Source organism: Cataglyphis hispanica, chromosome 10 (genome assembly GCF_021464435.1).
Source record: "Cataglyphis hispanica isolate Lineage 1 chromosome 10, ULB_Chis1_1.0, whole genome shotgun sequence".
NCBI classification, from domain to species: Eukaryota; Metazoa; Arthropoda; class Insecta; order Hymenoptera; family Formicidae; genus Cataglyphis; species Cataglyphis hispanica.
In genome coordinates this window covers 7,912,172-7,938,069 of record NC_065963.1, presented here as the reverse complement: position 1 = coordinate 7,938,069, position 25,898 = coordinate 7,912,172, and the positions used below count along the sequence as shown (strand labels likewise).

The following is a 25,898-nucleotide window of genomic DNA, read 5'->3' as shown; positions in this document are numbered from 1 at the left end:
CGCGCAAAACAATCTCGATTATTCGATCTCGGTTAGCTCGATCTCGCATGCATTTTTTTGCCGCTGCTCGTTGCTTCAAAAGTGGCACTAATACACACGAAAGTAGTGAAGGGTCCTCCGTATACTTAGCAGACAAATTTGGTATTTTTTATTTTTTATTATTGCAATCGTTTGGACAAATTTAGGAATTTCTTATTCTCATAGTTTAGGAAATAATAATTTGTTTTTAATAAATGAAAATTAATTGAGCGTTAGTAGCATATAGTTAGCAGACATAATTTCTAAAAAATTCTTTTTTTATTTTAATCAACGTGAAATCATTTGGGAAAGACGTCTGTAATGTTTCTAACGTTTAGGAAATAATAGTTTCTTTTATAATAATTAATTTTCTATCAGCTAATAAACCGGATACACAAGGTCAAATAATGCAAAGCTAAATGGATGGGATCCGATATAGTTCACATTGCTAATTGGCCAGATGTTGCATTAGGATTCTGATTGGTTCATTTTCTTAATGCATACTTATATGGACTAATTAATTCTCTTGCATATTTATCTGCGCTTATTTTATCTGAATATACCTTTACGGTTAAAAATTTTTCATGCGACAGGCGTGATCTACAATAGAGTCGTAATTCGTAAAAAATTGAGCAATCGCAGACTACGTTTACATGTCATCCGTAATCGGGTTTAATAGTTCTAAAGCTGGCCAATCACAGTCAATCCATTCTTCAGAGGAATAGCTGTGATTGGCCAGTTTGACAACAATGGACATTATTAAAATAAATTCGATTAAGGGTGTGTGTATGTATATATATATATATTTTTTTTTTCTTTTTTATTTGTTATATATATATATATATATATATATATATATATATATATATATATAATTAAACATATCTTAATTCTATGAATAAAGTTTACTCTGTCTGCATGGCTTCAGATTGACAAGATAATTGCGTTATTAATAAAGGTTCATAAGTCCACTTTGGAAATACTCGTTTGTACAAATTCATTAAAATTGTATCTTGAGATTTTAGCTGACCATTGAATATACACTTCATATGACCGTGTGTACCTATGACAAAATTATAAATATATTAGATAGTGAAAGTTAGTTGCGAATATAAATATAGATATGACAGTAAAATGGTAGAAAAGGACAATTATTTGAAAATAATTAATTAATTACCAAGAGGTTCCTTTATATGACCTCTACGTCCATATTTTGTTCTTAATTGAATAGGCTTGAACCACTCGATATCCTCGCGATTAAAAAACATGAAACGCACAACCACCGATCTCTTATTTACTTTATATGGATGACCACTTAGAACAGATCGTTTCAAGACAATTCTATTAGGATTGCAAGATAACACATTTCCTGTTGCGATTAATTCCTAAAATCAATATTATTGATGAAATCAATATTGTTATCCTTGGAAATTTTAATATAAGAATATTAATTATTGATTTTCTTTACGATAATTTATTATAATATTAATAACATTAATAAAAAATGAATACATACAAGCTCTCCTTTATTTTCAACATAACAAAGTATTGGACATGGTGAAAAAGTAACTGGTGCGAACATACTTGCCACAACAGTATTATCAGGATGAAAGTATCTTTCGTACTAAATAAAACATGTTTATTATTATTAATTATAAACTCTCATGCACATTATATGTTTTCTGTTTATTTCCTATAAATTATTATAAATTGACTGTGTTGACCCACCTTATGCTTACTGCCATTTGTATGTTGACTGAATATTGGACATGCCATAAATCGTCTAAATCCACACTGAAATACCAATCTCTCCTTTGATTTAATCGGTAATGTGTAATTATTTAAATGTTTTAGTACGACGTTTAATAGAGACATTTTGTGTTCATATGGAAGTAGACCAATCACTATTAATGGTTGATTCACTATCGTAGCAAATGCTTTAAATGTTTCCCTACTAACGCCAATGATATCAAGTGTTACATATCTTCCTGGCTAAAATCATATATATTATATAAATCATGTATCTTATGTATGTATATTATATAAAAATAACAAGATGTAAATATATATTTAATAAAAGATATACATATATATATATATATATATATATATATATATATATATATATACATACATACATACATACATACATACATGCATACATGCATACATGCATACATACATACATATTTATAGCAAAAAAAAGAAATTTCACATATATTACCCATACAGCTTCTTCGATATCTTCGCATTCCTTATAAATACGTTTTCGTCTGCGATCATAGTCTGCAAACTCAATTATCCGAGAATAATCGACGGGAAGATTTTCCTTTGGATCCCATGGACTGGTACGAAACGACTCAAGACCTCGGTATTTCTGAAATCTCGTTTTAGCTAATGTATCCTGGGGTGTATCTACTTCATCCGGAAATTGTGCGTCCAATTTTGCCTCTGTGTTATTAAATTTATTAATTATTTATTAAATTATTAAAAAGACAATACATTACGCAAATACATATACAATTATATTACCTTTAAACTTTTCCATGGCTTGTTTCTCTTCAAGCATATCGATATCTTCGTCATAATGCGCCTCATTCATTGCCGCTTCTGATATCGTAATAGTTTCATACTCTTCGTCATCTTCCAAATCTGTATTACTGTCTATTTCAGATCTTGCTTCTTCCACAGACATATTGTCTTCCAATTCCTCTGAACATGCACTAAGGCTTTCTAATAAAATAAAAAAGTTTCTCAAAGTAACTTATTAAATGAGATCATAACATTTTTTTTTTTTTACTTGAAAAGAAATAAAGAAAATAAAGAATTAAAAGAAGAGAAAGAACGACCAATACCTCCCTCTTCGTCCGGTATCCATGCAGCTTGATATTCAGAAGTTCCTTTTGGTACAACTTTTACAATTTTTCTCTTTCTATTGGCGGCTACTTCAGCCAATTCCTCTTCTGTGGGCCACGTTTGTTCAGCATCCATTGGGTCAAGAATATATTCACTTTCGAGACTTTCCTATAAATTTTGATAAATTCTAAATGCGATATACACTGGTATTGTTATCTCACTATTATTATTTAAAATTAAATAAAAATAAATTGTCAATAATTCTGACATATTCTTATACTCGTGTTTACTATTTGCAATAATTTGTTAGATATATGTTTGATTATTAACAGCATATATTTGATTGTTAACATTATATATATATATATATATATATATATATATATATATATATACCTGTTTCTCAGGATCTGCGGTATATAGGATTACTTGTGTTTTGTTTTTTTCTTTTGTTTTCGTCTCATCATTAAAAGAACGTTTCTTGTGGTTAGTATATATAATTTCATATGGATCATCTGATACTTTGATGCACGACATTTGAAAGTCACCGAAGCCAGGTATGTGAACCAAATTATTAACAGACAACAATGTTATGCCTCGCACATATCCAGTGACCGAGAGAGTTCCAAAATCTAGTGAATCCTGATTAAATAAGAACTTGTATTAAATTATTAAATTACTTGCTACTATGCTTATATGTATATATGTGTGCATGTATGTATGTGTGTGTGCACATATATATAATTTAAAAATATTATATTTAGACAGACCAACATACTTCATTAGATTTGAAGGAAATTTCTTCGGCTAAAAGATGTGGCCTTATACTTTTGTAAAATACATTTCTTTGTTTTTGTGATCCAACACGACGTAACATATTCAAGCAATCGTCCGCAGTGTCTAATTCAAATACTTTCTCATCAGGAAGCCATTTAGAAATAGCACGTTGCACAGATTGTTTATATTCCTGACGTTTCTATTATATTATTTGACTCATGTTGAATAATAATTAATGAGATTCTTATATATACAGTATAAAATTTATAAAATACAATAAATAAAAAATAATTATCTTGCACTTATACTTTATTTAAAGATACAAACTTATTACTTACTTTAATGTGAAGTCTCTGAATATTGTGTACTGCAAACATAGTAGTAGGTAAACCTTGAGCAAGGCAAGCCACAATAATCTTTTTACCCCATTCGTCTACAATTTCTCTTTCCATATCACTATTTGATTGACAAGCGACAGAAGTTATAAAAAGTATCGTATTAGCAACTTTGGCTGCATCTAATGTTGCTAAAACATTACCTACTGATGGTACAATAATGGAAAACCGTTGTTTCATCCTTGGTACCCTGTACAAATATTTATTTAAGCAATTAATATAAATGCCAAGTTTTCAATTTGTCTTCTAATAATAACATGCAATTTTGCAGCACACCCTATATGCGTGATCCCACATGGACTGGTAGTAATATTAGCAGTTTCATCTATACTAGTTATAACAGACATAATATTCTGAACATTTATATCACTTTGCAAGGGTATAATACAAATAAGGATAGGCGCAGAATGAGAACCGCCAAGATTTCTCTTTTGCATTAGTACTTCCTCGCGTTTCTTTTTTCTGATTTGCAACAATTGGTTTCTACGTGCATCCCTCTGAAGACTTTTCTTGAGATGTTTCAATGATGTTTTGATATTTTGTTTACCTATATAAGAAAAAGATAAACATTTTAAGAATTATGTAAGAAAAATATATTTTACTTAAGACATCAATATATAATAATTTATTGCCTTAAAAAAAAATCTTATTAATTAAATGAGTTTTAGCTATAATTATTATATCTGTTTTGTTCTAAAATGTTTTTAATTTACCTTTAAGCTCGTTATTGATAACACTTTTACTACGATGTCTTCCAGTCTTGTGTTGCTTATTAGATTGTTTAAATACACCTGGTCGATGCGTTTCTTGCTTCATCGTATTCATGATTAATAAATCTTCTGTAAATGTTTTTTAGTATGACCCGTTTCACTTAAATTTTGATGAAAATATATTCATCTAATGAACCTTTTTTTAACATTACTTCAATCGCTACGCGATGGTAGAAATCGGAGTAAACCCATCAGAGGCACGTGCAATGAAAACTAAAGGCCACGGCATACACGATGTGATTTTTGCGTTCATAGATCTTGTGTATCTAGATAAGATAATGGCGTTTTCGAATGTAGCAGGCTTCTAGTGTATTCGATTTGTTGACTCTATCCGACTCTGGGTCGAGTCGAGTCAGATCTCAAATTCGATTTGAAACTCAATGACTCTAAACTATCATGGCGGAAAGCGGTTTATGATTGGTTTCGTGATTCATAACCTCCATCAAAGAATCTTTAACATTATTCTTGATCATCATCATCATAGAAATATAAGTTTATATTATATAAAATAAAAAAAAAGAATAAGTAGTAATAATGAAAATATGATTAATAATGATGTTAAAAACTCTTTGATGGAGGTTAGGAATCACGAAACCAATCATAAACCGCTTTACGCCATGATAGTTTAGAGTCATTGAGTTTCAAATCGAACTTGAGATCTGACTCAACTCGATCGGGTAGAGTTAACAAATCGAATATGCTATTAATCGCTCTGGGAGTCGATCGTGTAATTTTTTCTCAAGGGCGGAAAAGTGAAAAGTTTCACGTGAATTCTGTGATTCCGCTCGATCATGTAATGAGCCAAGCGCTCAAGCTGGAGCAATCGCAAAAGTACATGATCGATCCTCTGGATGAGTGAAAAATGAAAAGTGAAAGTGAAAAATGAAAAGTTTTACGTGTAATTACATGATCGATTCCCTGGCCACAGTCTAGTGCATAAAATAGTATTGTGAGCTGATCATCTATAAATTTTGTAAATCTATGGTAATCGCGCTTTTCACGTCATCCCACCAGTGTTCACAACAATGGTCGTGCCGGTTGTATTTTAGGTTAAATCATATTCGCATGATCTCTAATATAGTTTATAAACTCTAACAAAGTAAAAAATGGACAATAAAATAACGATATGTGATCCTGACGAAGAAGAAATTGAAAATGATTTATTGCATGACATGGAACCAATCATGTGGATCAATGACGATCCAAACTATGACTTGGACGAGATTAACATGTTTTTTCACAGAGTTGATTCAGCTCAAATTATATATGAAGAAAAAAAGAAAAAGTGCAAATTTATCGGTAAATATGTCATGGGCGACGTTCTCGGTGAAGGTAGTTATGGAAAAGTAAAAGAAGTATTGGATTCGCAAACGCTCTGCCGAAGAGCGGTAAAGATATTAAAGAAAAGAAAACTTCGTAGGATACCGAATGGTGAACAAAATGTTCAAAGGTATGTTCATCTAATGTATGTCTTTCTATGAATCCTACATTGGCTTTATATTTTATTTCAACTTTTATCGCTAGACACACAAATGCGATAGGCCATTACGATAATTTTTCTTTTTTTACTTGTTATTAACTGATATCTTATACTTATTCATAGGGAAATAAAATTATTAAGAATATTAAGACACAAGAATGTAATAAATCTCGTAGATGTTTTATATAGTGACGAGAAAGAGAAAATGTATCTAGTTATGGAATTTTGCGTATGTGGATTACAGGTAAATTTTAATAATCATCCTTTTTTTTATTATTTCAAATATTAGATTATTATGCACGAATATCATATATAAATTGTCAATCTAAACAATTTCAAGAAATAGAAACAGTAATCATTTTACATTTCTGTGAAATATATCGTAGCTGATTATCTCGCTATAATTGCCATTACGAATCGTAAATGATTGCATTATTGATTTATTTCGAGTTTGTATCGTTTTTCATATCATTGATATATCATTGACTTTCAATGTTGATCTTTAGTATCAAGATATTTTAATTGTTTTCGATATGTATATATATTATGGAAATAAAAATATTTAACATTGTATTTATTAATCGCTGCATATAAAGAAGGCTTATAATTTGCCATATTAAAATATTACAGAATTTGAGTATTATGTATATAATATGTGTATAATAATAATGATAAATAATTAATTATAAGACATCTTATAGTACTTTTTCAAGAAGCCAATTAAGTTAGAAACAAAGAATTTATAATTATATTTTACAATTCACATTATTTGTGTAATATATTTTACATAATAATAAATAAATATATACGTGCGTGCGTGCGCGCGCGCGCGCGCGCGCGCGTGTGTGTGTGTGTACGCGCGTAAGCGAGATTTTCTCTAATAAGCTAGAAAAGAAAAGCTACAATGAAGCCACATAGAGAATTTTTTGCTTTTGATGTCTGTAATAATGGCTTGCATGAATTAACAACAATTAGATTTTTATTTATTAGATCCTTTACAGGATATGTTGGAAAGCGCACCAACCAAGAAGCTTCCCCTTTGGCAGGCACATGACTATTTCTGTCAGTTGTTGGATGGTTTAGAGTATCTTTACAGTAAAGGAATAGTTCACAAAGATATAAAACCTGGAAACTTGTTATTAACCTTAGATGGTACCTTAAAGATTAGTGACTTTGGTGTTGCAGAGGTACAAACATAAAACTTCTATAACTTCATTACTAGATTACAAATTTATATGCAATTAAAATTATAAAAACCGATTTAAAAAAAAAAAGCAGGAATTTCTAACAAAGTAGTAGTCTGTGGACACAGAGTCAATATCTATTTAAAAAATGTCAAACATATATTTCACAACCATTTGTATTTCATTCCTATTTGTGATTACGCATCTCCATTGTGCTAGGCATTAGACATGTTTTCCAAAGACGATACATGTACGATAGGTCAGGGATCTCCAGCGTTTCAACCACCAGAAATTGCAAATGGCTGCGAAAGTTTCTCAGGTTTTAAAGTAGATATATGGAGTAGCGGAGTTACATTGTAAGTAATTATATAGCATTATATAATGCATATACAACGTGAAGAAGGAAAATATATTTGTATTTTATAGGTATAATATAACAACGGGTTTATATCCTTTTGAAGGAGATAATATATATAAATTATATGAAAACATTGGAAGAGGCGAATATACTATACCCAAAGAAGTAAAGGAGCCATTAAAATCGCTCATAGAAGGAATGTTACAGAAAGATGCGGATAAAAGATTTACATTACAACAGATTAAAAGACACGCTTGGACCATATGCGAGCATCCTAAAATGCAGAAAGAAGTACCTATACCTCCCCTTAAAAGTAACGGATGTCATAGTATGACTGTTTTACCATATCTAATGGAATATCATTATGGGGTTGATGATAATCCCGTATATTACACAGAACATCAGCTAAATGGTAGGCTATTTTTGTTATATATTAAATTTATTATAACATTAAAATTATGGCGACTATACAGAATTATGATGTAATCAAAAGAGTTTTTATTGTATATAATACTTGTCAAATTAGAATCTTCCTTTTTACGCAACGCGATAGAATCGTAAAAAGTATAACGGGAATCGTGTTTTCTTTAGAAGAACGAAGACTTCAAGAACTGGATCGTATTAGTGAGGATCGAAAGACTACATGTAATAGTCATGTAAATGCTAAATCCAACACAAACAGTCAAAACAAACGGAGATGGCGTAAATCTTGTATTAGTATTAAGAGATTTTCATTCTGCAAGCCATCGTGATTTTACTGATTGTATCGCTATTTTTTTGTTTATATCTTACTGACTATGTCAGTTACAAAGCTTCTCTATGGTGGAGACGACTGAAAGCTCGATTAATGCTGAGCGTACAAGATGTATGTAATCCAGCTACAGCACGAATAGAATGTAACGCTTTTGAGTCGATTCAAAAGCATCGGATGTAAACATTTGTGATATTAAGATTAAATCGTGTAGCGCGAATAATTCAACGACACCCTTATTAATCATTCGACCCATGAAATGCCCAATTAAAATCAAGTTTCTGGTGCCATATGGATAATGCGATTAATAAAATTGTTAATCGTCAAATTTTTTGCATGATTTCATTTACTACCAAATCTTCCGTACCTCATACACTTTTATTTGTCATCGAAATTTGCGCGAAAATCAATTTATTATCAATTATAATATCTTGCCAAATACTTTGATTTTATTTGTTTAATTAATAAATAAACAAATGATACTGTTAATTAATTATATTGTAAGTATTATTTCTGCAATATTGCCTTGATATGTATAATATAATATTATACATTGAACTCCTTTACAATAATCTATACTTGTAATTATTAGTCATAAAGTGTTATATAAAAGATTGAGCACTCTTATCTCGATAATTAACATAAGATGATAAAATATATACGAGATAAAATGCTTTCTCAATATACAATATGCTCTGAAAATAGGCAATGAAATAGAAGGAAATAAAAGAGTGAGAATATGAGACAATCGCTTCTCCTCTTTTTCCTCTTTCTTCCAATTGTACAATCGAACTCGGACAAGGAAAATTTCCTATTCTTTCTTACTATAATGTGTTGTTTTTATTTCTCCAATATTCTCACACCCATGCACATGCACTTACTCTCCTCTCTTTCCCCTTTCTAACAAATATTATTGATTAATTGATGAATATTTTATGTTTTTCGCATTATTTTTTATTGTTTCATATAGCATTATCAAAAGCATTATTCTTTTGAATTTTTTTACTTTTAATCAAATTCATTACTATGTTCATTAATAAATGTATTACGCTTTAAAAAAGCTTTTATGTGAAAATATATATATATATATATATATATATATATATATATATATATTTTGTAGATTCCACAATCACATTAAAATATATATACACAAATACTTTACAAATAAAGTGAACAACACATATATATATATTTATATTTATATAAAATGCATAAAATACATTTAATAAGTAATAAATATAGATGCATTTCAATATTTTAGCAAATGCTATTTATATTTTTTCTTATACAAAATGCTTATAAATAAAAATCTACAATTAGTAATTTTATATATACATATATATATATATATATATATATATATATATATATATATATATATATAGTTATTATTAAAAGCTATTACACGTTAAAAAATTTTAGTCGTAACCAAATAAAGCCGTAAGCAAATTGACCAATCACAATCAAACATTCTAATCGTAATAAGAATGTTTGAACTGTGATTGGTTGATTTACTTATGGCTTTACGATTACGATTAAAATATTTTAATTGCTTATGCAATGACCTTTAAAGCCCTTGCGCAGTGCGAAGCAATAAGCGGGGAGCACACACTTTTGCATAAGCGCATAACCATAAACATAAAGAAATTGATTGGTCCACAAATGTATGCATAAGAATATGAACCAATCAATTTCCTTATATACTTATTGTTATGCGCTTATGCAAAAGTGTGTGCTCCCCGCTTTATACGCTCAATGCGTGAAACGGAACGCATCCCTAGATGCAATGCATCCAACTCGAATATTTCAAATTCAAAAATGAAAAGCTTTTATTGATTTTTTCTGTATCTAATAGTTTAATAATCGAGGAATGATAATTCTAATTTTGTTTAGAAACAATATACATATATGTATTTATATATAAAGGTATTTCGTGAATTGTAAAACATTGTGTAAAATAGGAGATACTTTTTATGATCTTTCATGATAGTGAATATCGAGCAAAGAACACTTTACACATGCCCCTCCTGGTATAATATTCTAAGATTAGATTGCATGATTGATTAATTTTTCAATATACCTCTGCCTTACATGGTTATATGTAGTAAATCTATCTAGACAGTTCCTTAATACACGCACAACTTGAAATCGCGATGCAAAAAATGTGTCTTGACTAGAAGAACTCATTAGGGGAACCGTCTTGATACGGCTCTGGACAACGATCCCGCGATTTGGACTTTTGGATTGTCGTGTAGAGATCGCTTCTGATGCTGAGGAATGTATGAACATGTTTTACGAGTGATTAATGCCCAAGCACAGGTTATTCAGCCGGAGCCAGCGAAATTCGTTAGTAAACATGCAACCGCGACATTATCGTGAGTGATCATCGTTATAACGCCTGATTATAATGGCAGAGAACCTGTCAAAACGGCCTTCCAAGGGAATTCTCAAGACATCCAGCAGTTTTGATAATCCAGAAGCGCCTAGGTGAGTGCATCAATTGAATCTCGATGTGTGTTCGCGTAAAAATAGAGATGCATGCGTCTCGTATTACGGTTCGTCATTATTCTATGAAATAAGAAATGGACAAACATAATCGCAGAAATTATTTTCCAACATATATATATATATATATATATATATATATATATATATATATATATATATTCGATTCGATATATAATTTTTTTATTTTGTGTGTATGCATGCGTGTGTGTATGTGTGAATATCATCTTCAAATTATACATATTTGTTGGGCTCTCGAAGTTTTTCTTCTGTAAAATTTTTCTAAAAAACAAGATTATTGTTTCTTTATATCAAAGAATAAATTTAAAGTATTTTCAGTATTATTATTTACAGAGGGGTGAAAAATTGGAAAAATAATTTATAAATATTTGCATAGTCAAGTCATAAATTAATTCATATTAACTGGCATTACTTGAGGTAGATTCTATTTTTAAACATAATGAAGGGTATCATTTAATTCTTTTTTCTTTTTTTTCTAAGTACTTTACATTAATTGATTCGTAGACCAAATAAAGAAACAACATGGGACGAAATGAATATTATTGCTACTCTTCATCCTGCTGACAAGGATTATGGTCATATGAAGATCGAAGAACCAAAAACCCCATACAACTTTGAAGGCCTTCAAAATGAACATGAATTTGATCAATTAGATGCTAGCACTATTGCAGCAAAGTAAGTATAACAGTGTTATATATTACACAATTTCAATTTGTATGGCCGTATATTATGTGACTGAATGCATGTTTGTAAAATATAAAATTTTGATATAAAAGTATAAAACTTGATTTTAATTATATGGTTATGAAAACTCAGATTAGCTGGAAGTAGCAAACCCAAAATTTTTGAAGAATCTAGCGAAGAAGAGGAGGATGAAGAAACTCCTGAAGAAAAAGGTGAGATGAAAGATGCTTAGATATAAGTTACTTTGTTATTGATGTATTCAATTTTTTAGAAAGGAGGAAAGCTTTTGAGGCAAAAAGAAAAGGCCACTATCGAGAATGGCATGCCGTACAAATGGCAAGACGACTTTTAGAACAAGATGAATTAGAAGAAGAAGATGATGATGGCGGTAAAAATAACGAAGAAAATTCGTCAGAGGAAGAGGAAAGTGATTTTGACACCCGCTTCAAATGCATGCCGTCCTGTGATAGAAATGAAAAAAAATAAACAAAACGTATTGATTAGTAATTTTATTTTTAAATCGCCCATTACTATAATTTTGTGGCAATGTCTGCTTTATCATTTAATGCTATTGTGAAATGTTTGTTAAAATGTTTGTTATACATTTAAATATCCAAACACATACATACACACTCAATCTTGAATTTAATCCTGTGTATATAGCTGTAACAGCTTTGCCCTCTGTAAATAAACATTTTAAAAAACTTGAATGTTTATAGAGTAATCTATTGTTAGATTTTTTCAAGATTATAGATAAAATAATATTGTATAATCACAAATTTTTTTCTTTTTTTGGTTTTAGTTACTAATTTAACTCAAAAATACTTATTAAACTGTACACAAAACTCTCGTCGCATTAAATCATTTAGATTTATATAGACAGCGATTTGTAAAAGCTTCGCTTGTTGTTTTGCATGTTATTACGGAAGAGGCCTATCTTTTGTTATTTTACAGAGTTGATTTTAACAATGTTCTTAAAATTTAATATCTCTGAAGAAATTTGCAGAGGGGGTTCTCTCTTAATCATTGTATCAAAATTCGACGAACAATAAGGCTGAACAAAGCGTTCTCAATATATAGCGAAAATTTAAGATGCCATATGTAATTTTTACAGTCAAAAAATTGTGTACCTAAAATGTTAGGATACATATGTAATGCAAGTCCTGTGATTAGCATAGGAGTATACTATGTAACATTCGAATGTATGATCTCGAACTTTCGTTTTTTCTCGTAATGCTTGATTTTACTTTCCAAACTCTCTATAAAAGAAAATGAATATAGATTATATACATCGACATGTAATGAAATTATCAATTTGTGTAACATGTATTTATCAATTAAGTGAACTATTTAATCTGGATCTGTCCAAGTTTATTTGAGCTCATGTATTTAATCTCCTCTTTATTCTCATATACCACACTCTATACTCTTTCTCTTATATTCCACTTTATATTCCTCAACCATTTGTGCCGTCATTATTTTTTCAAGCAATTTTTTCAAATCACACAACACGAGGATACAACGAATACATGTCTATATAATTTGGGTCTTCCCTTTTTCTCTCTTTCTCTTATATTTTCTATGTCTTATTAAGATTATTCTATTCAGTAGCATAAGCAAGAAAAACTATTTTACTCATGAATCAAAACTTGGACAGGCTTAATTTAGTAAGTTGTATATTGTTGATAGAATACGTATTTAAAAAAATTTCGGATGTAGAATACGTCCAAACGCGGTGACGTTATGTTTAATATCATAAAAAAAGTAAAGAATTAAATATATTCAATATTATCAAAATTTTGAATGTCTGTATATTATATAATGGAATAAAGCATATTATATATACTAGATTTTGAATAGTATTTTATAGGCATAGCATCTAAAAGTTAAGCAACAGTTCATATGTATTGTATAGATACGTAATAAAATAATAAAATTTCAAACAACAAACTGAACATTTAAAAAGAATGAATTTGAAATAAGGTCTCGACTTTACCAATAAATTTATGTATCTATTAATTTTGATCAAAATTGATTACGTATACTAACCACACATTTCTCGTTTCATTAATGGCCGATATACTTTCGATCGTACTCCAAGAAGGAGGCAATCACTTTGAAAATCAGTATTTGCACAACAGACCAAATCTTCCAACTTTGTCAACATATTTTTAATCATTGTAGATCTGTGCATTTAAAGAAAGAATTTGATTATGAAATTAATTATATGTACAAATTATATATATGTGTGTGCATATATATATATATATATATATAAAATTTCTTTTTCAATAAATATACTTTATAGTATTGAGAGCCCAATCCTGTTGTAATGTCTTGATAGTATTTATTAATTCATTTTTATCAATAAACCATTCTACACCTTCATAATCGCAATACCAGAGATTCAATGGTACTTCATGAGCCATATTATACTGCGGCTTCTGTGGACAAGCCTCAATATTTAAAAGCTTTAAAATTATTTCGGGATCTTCTTTTCTTTGTCCAACCAGTAACAAGATGCCCATTAAGCAACGTATTTGATGCCAGAGAAAGGCTTGACTTGTGATTTCTAATTCGCACATGTCATAGCCTTCAAAGTAAAAAGAAAAAATTTACATGCGTGTCGGAATAAAAATTTAATATATATAGATAAAATGCAGCTGAAGAAATTGAAAATTACCTGTAACTTTTTTCATATTTTGATAGGTTATAGAAACTTTTGCATCAAGTACAGTTCTCTTAAAGTTAATTACACCATTGGCTACATCCATTTTACAAATATTACGAAAGTCATGATGTCCTATAGCGTACTTGACGGATTTGTCCATGGCATCTATATCCAAATTGCTCTTTGGGAAAAGGTACTTATATGTCCTATATTTGCAGTCGAATCTTGCAGAAAAATTTGATGAGACTGGATACCATGCTATACATCTTATATTTGTTGGTAGTAATCTGTTTAATATTTTACAATAGTTCAATTCCTCTGACAAATTATCTTGATTTTCTGGATCCAACCTACTGCGAATGTCTAATGAAATCACTTGAGAGAAAGAGCTAACACCTTTATCGGTGCGTCCACATCGATGATAATTGGCACTCTCGCGGGATTCTATGCAGCAACTTTTTAACAAAGCTGTGAATAAATGATGCTCAATAGTGTTATTGTTATCTTCTTGTATAGTAAAGCCATGATAGTCCCAACCAAGATAACAGAATTTTAAGAGAATGTGCCTCTTATGATATCTGTAACCAAAGAAGGTATAATATATTATTTAAATAAAAAAATAATATAATGAAAAAGCGATACACTTACCGTGAAAAATCAAACGTTTTTCTTACTGTATTAGACAGCCCTTTCTTTTTCGACTTAGCATCTGTAACTTTTGTAATTAATGCTCTGAGTTGTTCGTTGTGAGCTTCTAATTGTAATATTTTGTCAATTAATTCCTGTAAAGCAAAATTGCCCATATGCACATAAATAAAAATAAATCACGCACATAATATATGATGATTTATATATATATATATATATATATATATATATATATATATATATATATATATGTTTTAAAATATTTATAAACGATCCTATTGATCATACCGTTTTATCAAATTGTTCCAATTGCTCCCTCGTACATTTCTTTATGTTAGCACGCTTAATAACTTTTGCCATAATCGCATCCTTTTCACGATAAATTGAAATATTTTTGTAACAATCGTCATATAAAGGTTATGTTTATGTCGTCGATTGTCGGGACGGTTTCTTTCGGCATTGGATGCGTTCGAAAATTCTATCCCCGTGGAATAAAGTAGCGTTTAATTGACCAATCGGGACAAAAAGGAGCAAAGATTTTTTTGCCCGAGGGTCGATTGTATATCTGTGATAGACTTGTAGCGTTTTCGAATAATGATTAATCCAACTCGGATCAATTAATCGCTATATTTTACTGATAATGAATTCAAGGTTTTTATTGGCAGAGGCAATGCAATGACGTCATTAATCGCTCTCGGAGCGAAAAAACCTGCTACGTTTGAAAACGCCAATAATATATTTTGACTGAGAAGGCCATTGCGCACGTTAAAAAAATTTTAGTCGTAATCGTGTAAGGCCGTAAGAAAATTGACCAATCACAATCAAACATTCTAAAACACAATAAGAATGTTTGAACTGTAATTGGTTGATTTACTTACGGCTTTATAATTACGACTAAAATTTTTTAACGTGCAATGGCCTTGATGGCATATATCTTTATTTAAGGAGTTAAAGAGGTAAAGGTCACATAGGAAAGGATATATTCTGTTTCTGTATCCCTTGCGTTCTCTCGCGCTCGCACATAGCATAGCGTTCTCTTTGGCAGAGAAACAGAGTTTATCATTTCCTATGTGCGCCTCATATATGTAATATGGTGCACCTTACCCACCTCACTCTTCGCTCTAGATATATTATGTCTATGCTTATAATATAAGACTATGGTTGCGTTCCGTTTCACGCATAGATCGCTTGGAAATATCTGTAATATATGTTACTATGTGAACTATAGATTTTCAGGCGATCTATGCGCTGAATGCGTTGAAACGGAACGCATCCTATGCCTGCGGTCGGGAAGACGCTTCGAAAATGATGCTTCGAAGCGTCGATTTCTAGCGTCTTCCCGACCGCAGCCTATATAGAGTCCTAAATATAAAGCGGGGAGCACACACTTTTGCATAGGCGCATAATTATAAGCATAAAAAAATTGATTGGTTCATTTCCTTATGTATATATTTGTGGACCAATCAATTTCTTTATGTTTATGGTTATGCACTTATGCAAAAGTGTGTGCTCCCCCTTTAAGACTCTATCTAAGATTTATTAGTAGGATTTTCGATCGCACCAATCAAATACAGCAAGTGGCAAATGCGGTATCGATCGAATATCAGAGTTTTGATTAAATAACAATTTATTTGTGTTGAGCTCTCCATTAATAAAGATATAATGTATGTAAATTATTTTAATTGTAATTATTTTAATTGCAAATTAAAATATGACAGGTAAATATTTAATATTAACATTAATTATAATATATGGAAAATACCAAATTTAAGGAGACTCTGCTGTATCTTCCTGCGACATCTGTTTCCAGAAATTCGAAATTAAAGATAAAGATCAATCACAGGTTCTCTCTATTTTTATTAATAGTATACAATTTGTATATTTACTGCGTATAATGTAATTTTTGTGTATTTCTCACTTAACTAATAGACAACGCTAGATCGCTACATCAGTTTTACAATATGTGCGACGCATATATCATTCTAGTTCGATCTGAAGATTAAATCTTCTCGACAGAGCGAGAATATGTTAATATAATCGAAAGATTCGGATAAATTGTATGTACAGTCAAGGCCATTGCACGTTAAAAAATTTTAGTCGTAATCATAAGGCCGTAAAGAAAATTGACCAATCACAATCAAACATTCTAAAACATAATAAGAATGTTTGAACTGTGATTGATTGATTTACTTATGGCTTTACGATTACGACTAAAATTTGTTAACAATGTGCAATGGCCTTCAAATGTATCGAAAACAGATTTTATAAATTTTGTTAGCGGAGAAAGTTGGTACAAATAAGGGGAGATTTGTTGCCTTTAATAATAATGTTGATAGGAATTTTAACAAAATTTTGACAGAATAATCTACCAACAAAATATGTGTGTAAATATGACGGCGAATTTTAATGGTAGATATCAAATGAAGTTTGCAAAATGTTTGATAGCAGATTAGACGACAGAAACTGAACAGATCTGCCATTTTGTATTTTAAAAATAATTCATAACACATTTATTAAAATTATTTAAATGATACATGTATCTTTATCATTAAGTATTTATTTCGATTTTCACATAATATTTCCATTTTATTTTTTACATTAGATAGAAAAGAGAAAATGAAAACTGCTATTTTTATTAGAACAAATTGTTGAAAAATAATTACTGCGAATATAGTTAATACCAATTTACTGTATGCAATGTATCGATCATAACTGCTGCTAATCTCGCTAAATATTGCGATTACCATTATTAGTTACTATCTAGATAATTATGTGAGAAAAATTCTTAGATATGGGAAAGAGAGAGAGATTTTTTTTTTTCGTATATTGAATGAGTAGAGTAATATCCATTCAATATACGAGAATATTCTGAATACTGATTATAAACTTGAGAATTAAGAGTCTGACAGCGAATTCAGTTGGCCACTCAAGTGTAGAAATAAATAAGTATCGCGTCAAAAGAATGTGTGTGAATCATTGAAATACACGTAGACTAATATAGAATGAGTCACGCTAAGCGTTTCATTAATAAACGAATACGCTACTGCTACGCGCTTAAATGACATTTTGTACAAGAGTACAAGAATGGTGGTTTTCAATATGCACTAGTGAGCAGTACTCACAATCAGTATGCAGCCTACTGGGAATTCGTTAAGAATTCGGAATATAAGATAAATTTGACTTGGAGCGTTTTTCCTCGTGTTCTTTATATATATATATATATATATATATATATATATATATATATATATATATATATATATATATATATAAACAAAAACTGTTTCGGTTTCGTTTCATTAACAATTGATTTCTTCTCGCTTGACCACATCTGACAATGAGTGGCTTGCACCGACCAAGCAATTTAATAGTCGATAAGTCACTCTCTTGATTCCTGACCTTTCAATTTTGTACGAACGTGTATTCTTAACGTAAAATATAAAAATTTTGAAACAAATTGTTTCTTTTTTCGAGCTGTTGCGCGTGTCTAATTAAAAATTAAAATAATAAAATAATCTATAATAGTAATAAATTATTCAAAAAAGCAATCGTCGAAGAGTGATTTAACGTTATTTTTTCATTCTTTACGATTAATTAATATTAGCATTCTTTAATGCTTTTATTTGATATATCTAATGGTATTTTTAAATCTTATCTGTCGTTTTGAAATTATTGAAGACAATTTACAAGAATCTTAATATACCTGGAGGCTCTTAAAATAAATTTTATTAAATTTAATTAATTTTGAATTTAACTGATTTTTAAACTTTTCGAATCAAGGAACGAATAAACAAATAAAAATTTAATGACTAATAATTGGGATAATCTCGACTGAATAAAGACATATAAAACTCAAAATACTTATTGAATGACAGCCACTTTATTGAGAGTAGACAGCGGTGAACATTAAGATCGCCTTACGTAGCAATTCTCCTCGACAGACTTTAGATAGTCAGATATCACACGTGCCTCCATAACTGGTAAGAATCGCATCTTTATCCGGTATGCTATCGGTCTCTCACATTACGACGAGCCGTCTTTTAAGTGCACTCGTAAACTACTTTATACTTTTACTGCAAAAAATAGGCAAACCAAAAGGATGGGACTGCATTCTGCATGCTGTTTAATTTCATTCTCACGAAATGAATTTTCTCTCGAATCCTTTTAAATTTACTTATTTTTTGCAAGTTCTTTCAAAATGGAGGTATGATGTGGGATACTTTGAACGCATGATAATTGACGATACATGCATTGTCTCTTGCGAAAATATATGTACAGGTAAAGATATAGTATAATAAGATACAAACGTGTCGATAACAATGTTAACAAATCCCTCCCCCAAAGTCCGTTATGTCGCTAATAATGTTTGTTGATGATGAAAGCGTTCGAGTTATTCTTAAGAAATTCTTGAATTAAAAGAAATCAATGGTAATAGATTTTTTCGGCGAAATTAGATCGTCAATTTATGTAATTGGTTTCATCTCTCGTTAGAAATTCAATAACTCGAGTCACACTTATTTGTTAAAAAAAAAAAAAAATCGGAAAAAAGATTTTAGGTCTATATGAGAAATAGAGAAGAAGCAGAGAGTAATAAAAAAACTTTTTAGCACCAGTATTTCTAGTTTTAAAGAACAGCAATTGGATTTTATTTACAGAATAAATCCCAGTCGATCACTTTTAATTCATTCATTTTTCACAAAGATATATCCGTAAGTCACAGCGATGTATGAATTTCGAAAAAAAAAAAAAAGGAGAACGTTCTCCTTCCACTCTCTATCACACATACTTAATCGCCTTCGATTCTCTGCACGCAAGCGTATATAATCGGACATGTGTATATTGCTGTTGGATTAGCTTCTTTTTCTCCTCGTAACAATTCGTAAAAAATTTTTCGCTTGGCTTGTCCACTGGCAACACCACTGACAATACCACTAACTTGCGTAATAGTACAGAATAAGTCATGTCTGTCTAACAGTAAGGAATACGACGACGTACAGACGCTTCGTCGAATGTTTCACCATGTCTACAGACCGAAAATATATCGACGGAAATGATTTGTCCTTAACAATTTGAACTTTTTTGCATCAAAAATGTACTGAAAGTTCAAAAAGGATGCGGTATCATTATAGAAAGGGAGAGGGAAGGGGGAGGGGGAACAGAGAAAGAGAGAGAGAGAGAGAGAGAGAGAGAGACGCGATATTATCCGATAAACTTTAAATCTCGTTGAAAATTTCTAAATTTTTATCGCAAATTTGTCACGATATTTTCATATCGTAAAACGGGGCAGCGTTACATGAGAGAGCGACTAACTGCGTGTCATGCTGAAAAAGATTCAATCTTATTTTTCTTCTTCTTAAACTTTCCTAATTTCTTTGACTTTAATCGTGAATATATATCACGCTTGTGCCGCTCCGTCTGAGATTCCACGATTCGAGAAAAATTCAAGAATTTCTTACAGAAATACCTGAGGCTCTATCTTTAATGAGTTCACTCGCGAATTGAAATAACTAGAAAAACTAGATCTCATTCGTGTAAAAAAGAGGGGATGGTTTTATCACTCAAACATTTTATTTTCGCGATCTTAAACCCCGTTTTAGAGCAAAAGGGACTTTCGATTCTCGGTTTTCCGCAAATGGATTTTCAGTATCTCGTTGGATGCAGGATATCGCGAGTGCTTGTTTATTATTATTATTATTTTTTTCGTATAAAACGAAAGAACGTAGGGCAATTGACAATGCATGCATTGATTCGATTCGATAATTATCAGTTCTAGAGATGTACCCGAAGGGTATTTATATTAATATGCTCCGCCACCACACTCTCTTCGAGGTATGTATTTTTTGAACACAGCACCCTAGCGGAGAACGAAATATGCCTGGTGAAATCATCATGTAATTATCTCCTAGGATTGGCTAGACGCGCCAAGTATATGTGTATGTGTGTATACACGTGTATAGGAAATATTCAATGAATATATATTACTTTGTAACATATATTTACAAACACATAGTTATTCATTTTAGAAATGTACGCGAGGGGAAACTTACTTTAGTATTTGTAAAGTGTGTCGCGCTTTTCCGCCGCCTCGGCCTGAGATTTTGGCGAGATTTTTCGTGAAAACGGAGCGTCCGAAGGAGAGAACGCATTTAATTAACATGTTCTCGATATCTTTGCCTTAACAATCCTTATATATAGATATATGTATGTTTTCTCTATCGGAAAAAAAAAAAAAACATTTGTTAGCCAACGGCGACATTTTATAACGCGATCTCCCTTCATTTTCCAGGGAGTGTTCTCGTTCTCGCCTCGTCGCGATCGATGAACGAGAAATCTTCTGATGGGAAAATCGTTGCAACAGTCAAATCTCCTTTCTTATTCCCGCGACTAACGAATATTTTTTTTTTTTTTTATCTTGCAATTCGTCTTGTAAATATCTCGAAGGTATATTATTATTAATCAATACCGCATCAATTAGAACTAGTTTAATGTTTTAAAGTCGCGTCACAAAAATATTCTTCGGTCGTACTAAGAAATATTTAAACAATATTTGTTCGCTGCTAGGTTTTACCCCTCACCCCTCCCTTCCCTTCTATCCCAATTTTCTGCCCCAAAAGCAATACGCTATATCGATTGCGTAGATGACCCCTCCTATCTTTCATCCCGATTTCACTCCCGAAAGTATGTGTGTGTGTTTTACGGATACTATATACGAAGCTTTTTTTTTTCTTCTCATTTGTGCTTCTCCGCAGTGTTTGTTACATGTTGCATATGTCACTAATGAGATACAAGATCTATTGACTGACGTTTAAGTAACTAAGAGTGTGTGTGTGTGTGTGTGTGTGTATTCGATAGATATCGCGCCCAAATCTGTTTACACTCCGTCTACGTCTAAAAAATAAACTGAGCAACGACGAGTGAAATTGAAATTTCGGTGAGATTTCCAAGTGTGTCTCCATGAGAGGATTTTCACCGATTTTTCGATATTATTTTCTTCGCGTTTTGTCCTTTATATATTCTTACGTTTAAATAATCATCGTCGCGCATTAGAAAATATCCCGTGTGTACTATAGAAAAAGTTTTACCTTTAATCATGCGCCCTTTAATCGATCGTCGCATCGTTTTTCTTGCACTTCGCGATGAGAACGATATATTCGAGACAATTATTATTTTACTAGAGCGTTACATTATTCACGCGTTCTTTTTGTTTATTTATTTTTTTATTTTCATCCGTTTTTTCGTAATATTAAATGCCGAGCGAAAACGCGAGAGACGGAGCGAATTGATTAATCCACGCTCACGTGAACAGCCAGCGTCTTTATTCGCGTCGTTATTCTTATAAATGAGTTAACGGAACGGCACAAACATTATTCGATACCTAATATCTTCAACTTAACAATGATTTGTCGCTAAAGAATCGTCGCTGGCGCGAGATCAATTAATTCATCTAATCGATTTATTGTTAGATAACTGACCTAACACATTCTACCGATTGTGAGTCCAGTGTGACGGGAAATGTGAGCAAGTATCGTCGCGCAGTGATCAGGTCGCCGGCTGGACACGTGTTAGAGATACTCGACAATGTCGCACTTGATGGATATATTCGGGCAACTAGCTATATTAGAGCGGTAGCCCCGTCTGGCAGTGCTCTTATGCCGCTCGGTGAGGAGCTTTTGAAAAATCGGCAGGATCGTGAGATCCAGTAGCTCGCCGTCCGACACGGCGCTGTACATCTTGGAGACGTTCACCGCGGAATCACCTGCAAGTAATGATAAGATCGATCTTGACAATATCCCATGGCTCTATTGATTCCAATTCTGTTGCATCCGCGTCAAAATCGAATACACATGGCGCGCGGCGGCGCGTCGCAAAGACAGATAAGTTCGAGTAAACCGCATCACGTCTAGCATATGGGGCACGAATATTTAGAACACGATATATATGTTAAAGACACTTCTTAAATGTGCATATGTTTCATTCGAGTAATATAAATCTGAAATATTACAATTATACTCTATTTTACCGTATAAATTTAACCGATCATATTTGGAATAATCTCAATTATATTTATACTCTCTGTCCAGCAAGAGAACAATTACAGATCGGACGAAAACTCGTCCGTTTCGAACAGGTCTCTGGTTCATACTGCCGGTTTTCTTTTTTTCCCCTTTTTTTCGCAGTGTTCACAAAGACTCCCAAAAATCTAAAATTCTGCACTAGAATAAATGTCTTTAATTTATCCGAATGCGATAATCCGTTTGCGATAATTCGGATACGTGAACTCTTGAGAGGGTTTTTTTTACATGAACATTTAACACGCAAAAATTAATATCAAAAGATTAATACGTAATGTTATATATACGGTATATGTACGCGCATATATATGTGAATAATTACTTTCTGATTATCTTTTCTTGCGTTATTGATTTCATGCCTCGAAAATTTTTTTCCCTCGTCATAATAAAATCTACGAATTTTCCATATTTTATTTCGACGCGAATGCAACAGGGTATTTTCATAAAAAAAGAAGCAAAAAAATCTGCGATATCTTTCATTAAAATGCTTATTTTTTTTCTAACTAGAAACGTTTCTGGTTAATATTTTCCAAACGTATATTATGTAACGCAATACTGTAATTGAAATCGAAATGTTTCTGCTAGTTTCGAATGCTGTTGCAGAAAGAATTGAGAGACGACAGGAATTGGGATATAACAAGTGACGTCTTATAAGACGTTACCGTTCACGTCGCCGGTTCCGCCGCCCGAGTTGGCCACGACGTGTTTGCCATTGTTCATCGTCGCCACGTTCGGGGTGCTCTGCACGTACTCCAGCCGTGCCTGGTGGCGCAATTTCGAGCCCGCGTGACGGCACATACGGCGCGCGACTCGATGCGAGCACTCGACTATGGGGTGGCCACCGCTGATGTGCAGCCGCAGACACTTTTCTCGCGAGCGCTCCGACATGGAGCGCTGGATGATCGTCGACATCGATTCCTCGTACTTTTCTGTTAACACAACGCTCAATTGTGTCGTCTCGATCACGCCCAACAATGCGCACGCAAAGTCTTCAACGAGATAAGAAAGACTCGACTGAACATGCGATTTCGATGAGAGGACGGATGACTTTAATCATTTTAATTTCATTTAAAAACCTTTGTGCATTTATTTTTCTACGGCAAACTTCAACTTTTGCGTGAAAAATTGAGAAAATATTATAAAATTATTCTTGAAAATTACATACATACAATATTGAAACAAGTTTGAAAAAAAAAAGAAAATGTGAAGGAGAGCATATCTCTATATCTCTATAACATACGTGAAGGTCAAGCTCATTAATGAAATGTTCGCCATTGTAAAAATATAATTGCCTCTTATTCTTTTACATAAATGAAGAAGTAATTTTGTTATTTCAAAATTCAAAAAATGTTATATAACAATTAATAATTTATTGTAGCCTTCTATATTTTTATAGTGTTTTTATATTTTAATATTTAATATGTTGGATATGTCGATTTTGGGAAATATCAATTTCTTAAATTTCAATGTCTGTTTTTTAAAAAAAGACTAATTATGCAAAAAAGTATTTAAATATTAACAAAATTGTACGATATGTGATATGGCAAGTAGTCTTTAGTAAATATATATGAGCATAAATTTTCATTTAAAGTCCCTAGCTAGAAATTGGAGTTTTAGAAACGATATGATATATTATTTTGTTTTGAGATATCTCTTTTCTCTAATATATATAAAAAAAAAAAAAAATCAATTATCCGCTTTATCAATCGCGTGAAAATTCGTGAAATTCGTTGAATTCGAGAATGTCGATTCTTACCGGCATGCCGATGATTTGGCACATACTGCGTCAACGGGAATGGCATGATGACCTGCTCAATGTAGCTCTGCTCGTGAAGCTCACCAAAGGACACGTTCTTAGTCGGCGGTGGTGTCGATAGCTTCGCCCTGCGTTCGTCCTTGCTCCGTCTTCTCACACGACACACATGCCTCGCAATCTCGGTCTCCTCGAGAATCACGGAGTCGCTCTCTTCGACGACCGGCGGCACAAAGCGCGTCGTCGTCGCGGCGTCGTTCGGCAACGGTTCTTGACTCCTGTTGCGTATCAGCGACATGGACTCACTCGTCTTGCCTGTTTCGTCGGAGGCGCTCTTGCGCCGCGATGCATCCGCGCCGCACGTGTGTCTGGAATGCGTCGTTATTGGTGTCATCACCGTCGCTGTTGCCGTTATCGTCGCCGTCGCCGTTACCGTTGCCATCGCCGTCACCGTCGTCGTAACCGTCGCCGTCGCCGTCGCCGTCGCCGTCGCCGTCGCCGTCGTCGTTGTCATAGCTATTGTCATCGGCAGAGGCAGCGGTGGGAACGCGTCCGTCGTAGTCTCGACGCCCGGAGAAGAGCTCTCCTCGATCTGGGCCGTCATAGCCACTCGTTCGTTATCGATGGTGATTGACGTGGCTTTCGTGATGGACGACGATTTTTTCCTAGAACAAGCACCGTGCAACTACCTTGAGGATGGACGGCGGACCGGATGCATCCGGGGATTTCCAGAACGAGGTCAGTAGGGTTTTAAATGGAATTATCACCGTATTATCTCTCAATATTTAATTTTAATTTCTTAATTTTTCTTCATCTAAAAGTGCACGAATTCATCGAGACGGCAAACGTTAAACGTTAGAGTTAAATGTAATTTAAAGATTTGCTATTTGGTCAAAAAGTGCTAAACCGAACATATACGTATGTCCCCGAAAAAACTGTACTTTTGTTAATT

General features: G+C 32.2%; 5 protein-coding genes across 14 annotated transcripts in view; 2 read left to right on the top strand and 3 right to left on the bottom strand.

The window, feature by feature from the left end:
• Positions 1-904: 904 nt before the first annotated feature.
• Positions 905-5,106, bottom strand: LOC126852504 (pre-rRNA-processing protein TSR1 homolog). 2 transcript variants are annotated; one of them, XM_050597347.1, is made up of 13 exons: positions 4,969-5,106; positions 4,760-4,885; positions 4,323-4,593; positions 3,990-4,236; positions 3,653-3,850; positions 3,271-3,516; positions 2,874-3,042; positions 2,551-2,751; positions 2,243-2,469; positions 1,747-2,010; positions 1,535-1,642; positions 1,196-1,403; positions 905-1,081 (listed from the first exon to the last, which is right to left on the bottom strand). In XM_050597347.1, exons 2-13 carry the CDS (start codon positions 4,869-4,871, stop codon positions 924-926), a joined length of 2,409 nt encoding a protein of 802 aa, XP_050453304.1. In that variant the 5' UTR covers positions 4,872-4,885; positions 4,969-5,106; the 3' UTR covers positions 905-923. The 2 variants fall into 2 exon arrangements, with proteins under 2 accessions (XP_050453304.1, XP_050453303.1); XM_050597346.1 differs by having other exon boundaries at positions 4,953-5,103.
• Positions 5,107-5,416: 310 nt separating this feature from the next.
• LOC126852505 (serine/threonine-protein kinase STK11) lies at positions 5,417-9,083 on the top strand. Of its 2 annotated transcripts, none has more exons than XM_050597349.1 (6): positions 5,417-6,266; positions 6,420-6,540; positions 7,298-7,483; positions 7,700-7,836; positions 7,907-8,250; positions 8,433-9,083. In XM_050597349.1, the coding sequence occupies exons 1-6, from the start codon at positions 5,923-5,925 to the stop codon at positions 8,588-8,590; spliced, it is 1,290 nt and encodes a 429-aa protein (XP_050453306.1). In that variant the 5' UTR covers positions 5,417-5,922; the 3' UTR covers positions 8,591-9,083. The 2 variants fall into 2 exon arrangements, with proteins under 2 accessions (XP_050453306.1, XP_050453305.1); XM_050597348.1 differs by having other exon boundaries at positions 8,430-9,083.
• Positions 9,084-10,703: 1,620 nt separating this feature from the next.
• On the top strand, positions 10,704-13,650 carry LOC126852416 (protein phosphatase inhibitor 2-like). Its single transcript, XM_050597221.1, has 4 exons — positions 10,704-11,079; positions 11,623-11,793; positions 11,935-12,014; positions 12,074-13,650. The coding sequence occupies exons 1-4, from the start codon at positions 11,000-11,002 to the stop codon at positions 12,286-12,288; spliced, it is 546 nt and encodes a 181-aa protein (XP_050453178.1). The 5' UTR covers positions 10,704-10,999; the 3' UTR covers positions 12,289-13,650.
• LOC126852406 (tRNA pseudouridine(38/39) synthase) lies at positions 12,447-15,836 on the bottom strand. Of its 3 annotated transcripts, XR_007687825.1 has the most exons (7): positions 15,410-15,834; positions 15,122-15,255; positions 14,486-15,051; positions 14,104-14,395; positions 13,852-13,988; positions 12,933-13,061; positions 12,447-12,483 (listed from the first exon to the last, which is right to left on the bottom strand). XR_007687825.1 is itself a non-coding variant. In XM_050597192.1 (6 exons), exons 1-6 carry the CDS (start codon positions 15,479-15,481, stop codon positions 12,988-12,990), a joined length of 1,275 nt encoding a protein of 424 aa, XP_050453149.1. In that variant the 5' UTR covers positions 15,482-15,833; the 3' UTR covers positions 12,447-12,987. The 3 variants fall into 3 exon arrangements, 2 of the variants coding, with proteins under 2 accessions (XP_050453149.1, XP_050453150.1); XM_050597192.1 differs by having other exon boundaries at positions 12,447-13,061; positions 15,410-15,833; XM_050597193.1 differs by lacking the exons at positions 12,447-12,483; positions 12,933-13,061 and having other exon boundaries at positions 14,186-14,395; positions 15,410-15,836.
• A 3,145-nt stretch (positions 15,837-18,981) lies between these two features.
• Positions 18,982-25,898, bottom strand: part of LOC126852399 (gamma-aminobutyric acid type B receptor subunit 2) — a 33,227-nt gene continuing 26,310 nt past the window's right edge. For all 6 annotated transcript variants that reach the window (XM_050597169.1, XM_050597170.1, XM_050597168.1 and 3 more), the window contains 3 exons: positions 24,950-25,611; positions 23,856-24,122; positions 18,982-22,877 (listed from right to left, as the gene is read on the bottom strand). In XM_050597169.1, the coding sequence (XP_050453126.1) occupies positions 22,684-22,877; positions 23,856-24,122; positions 24,950-25,611 (1,123 nt within the window). In that variant the 3' untranslated portion in view covers positions 18,982-22,683. The remainder of the gene's footprint in view (positions 22,878-23,855; positions 24,123-24,949; positions 25,612-25,898) is intronic.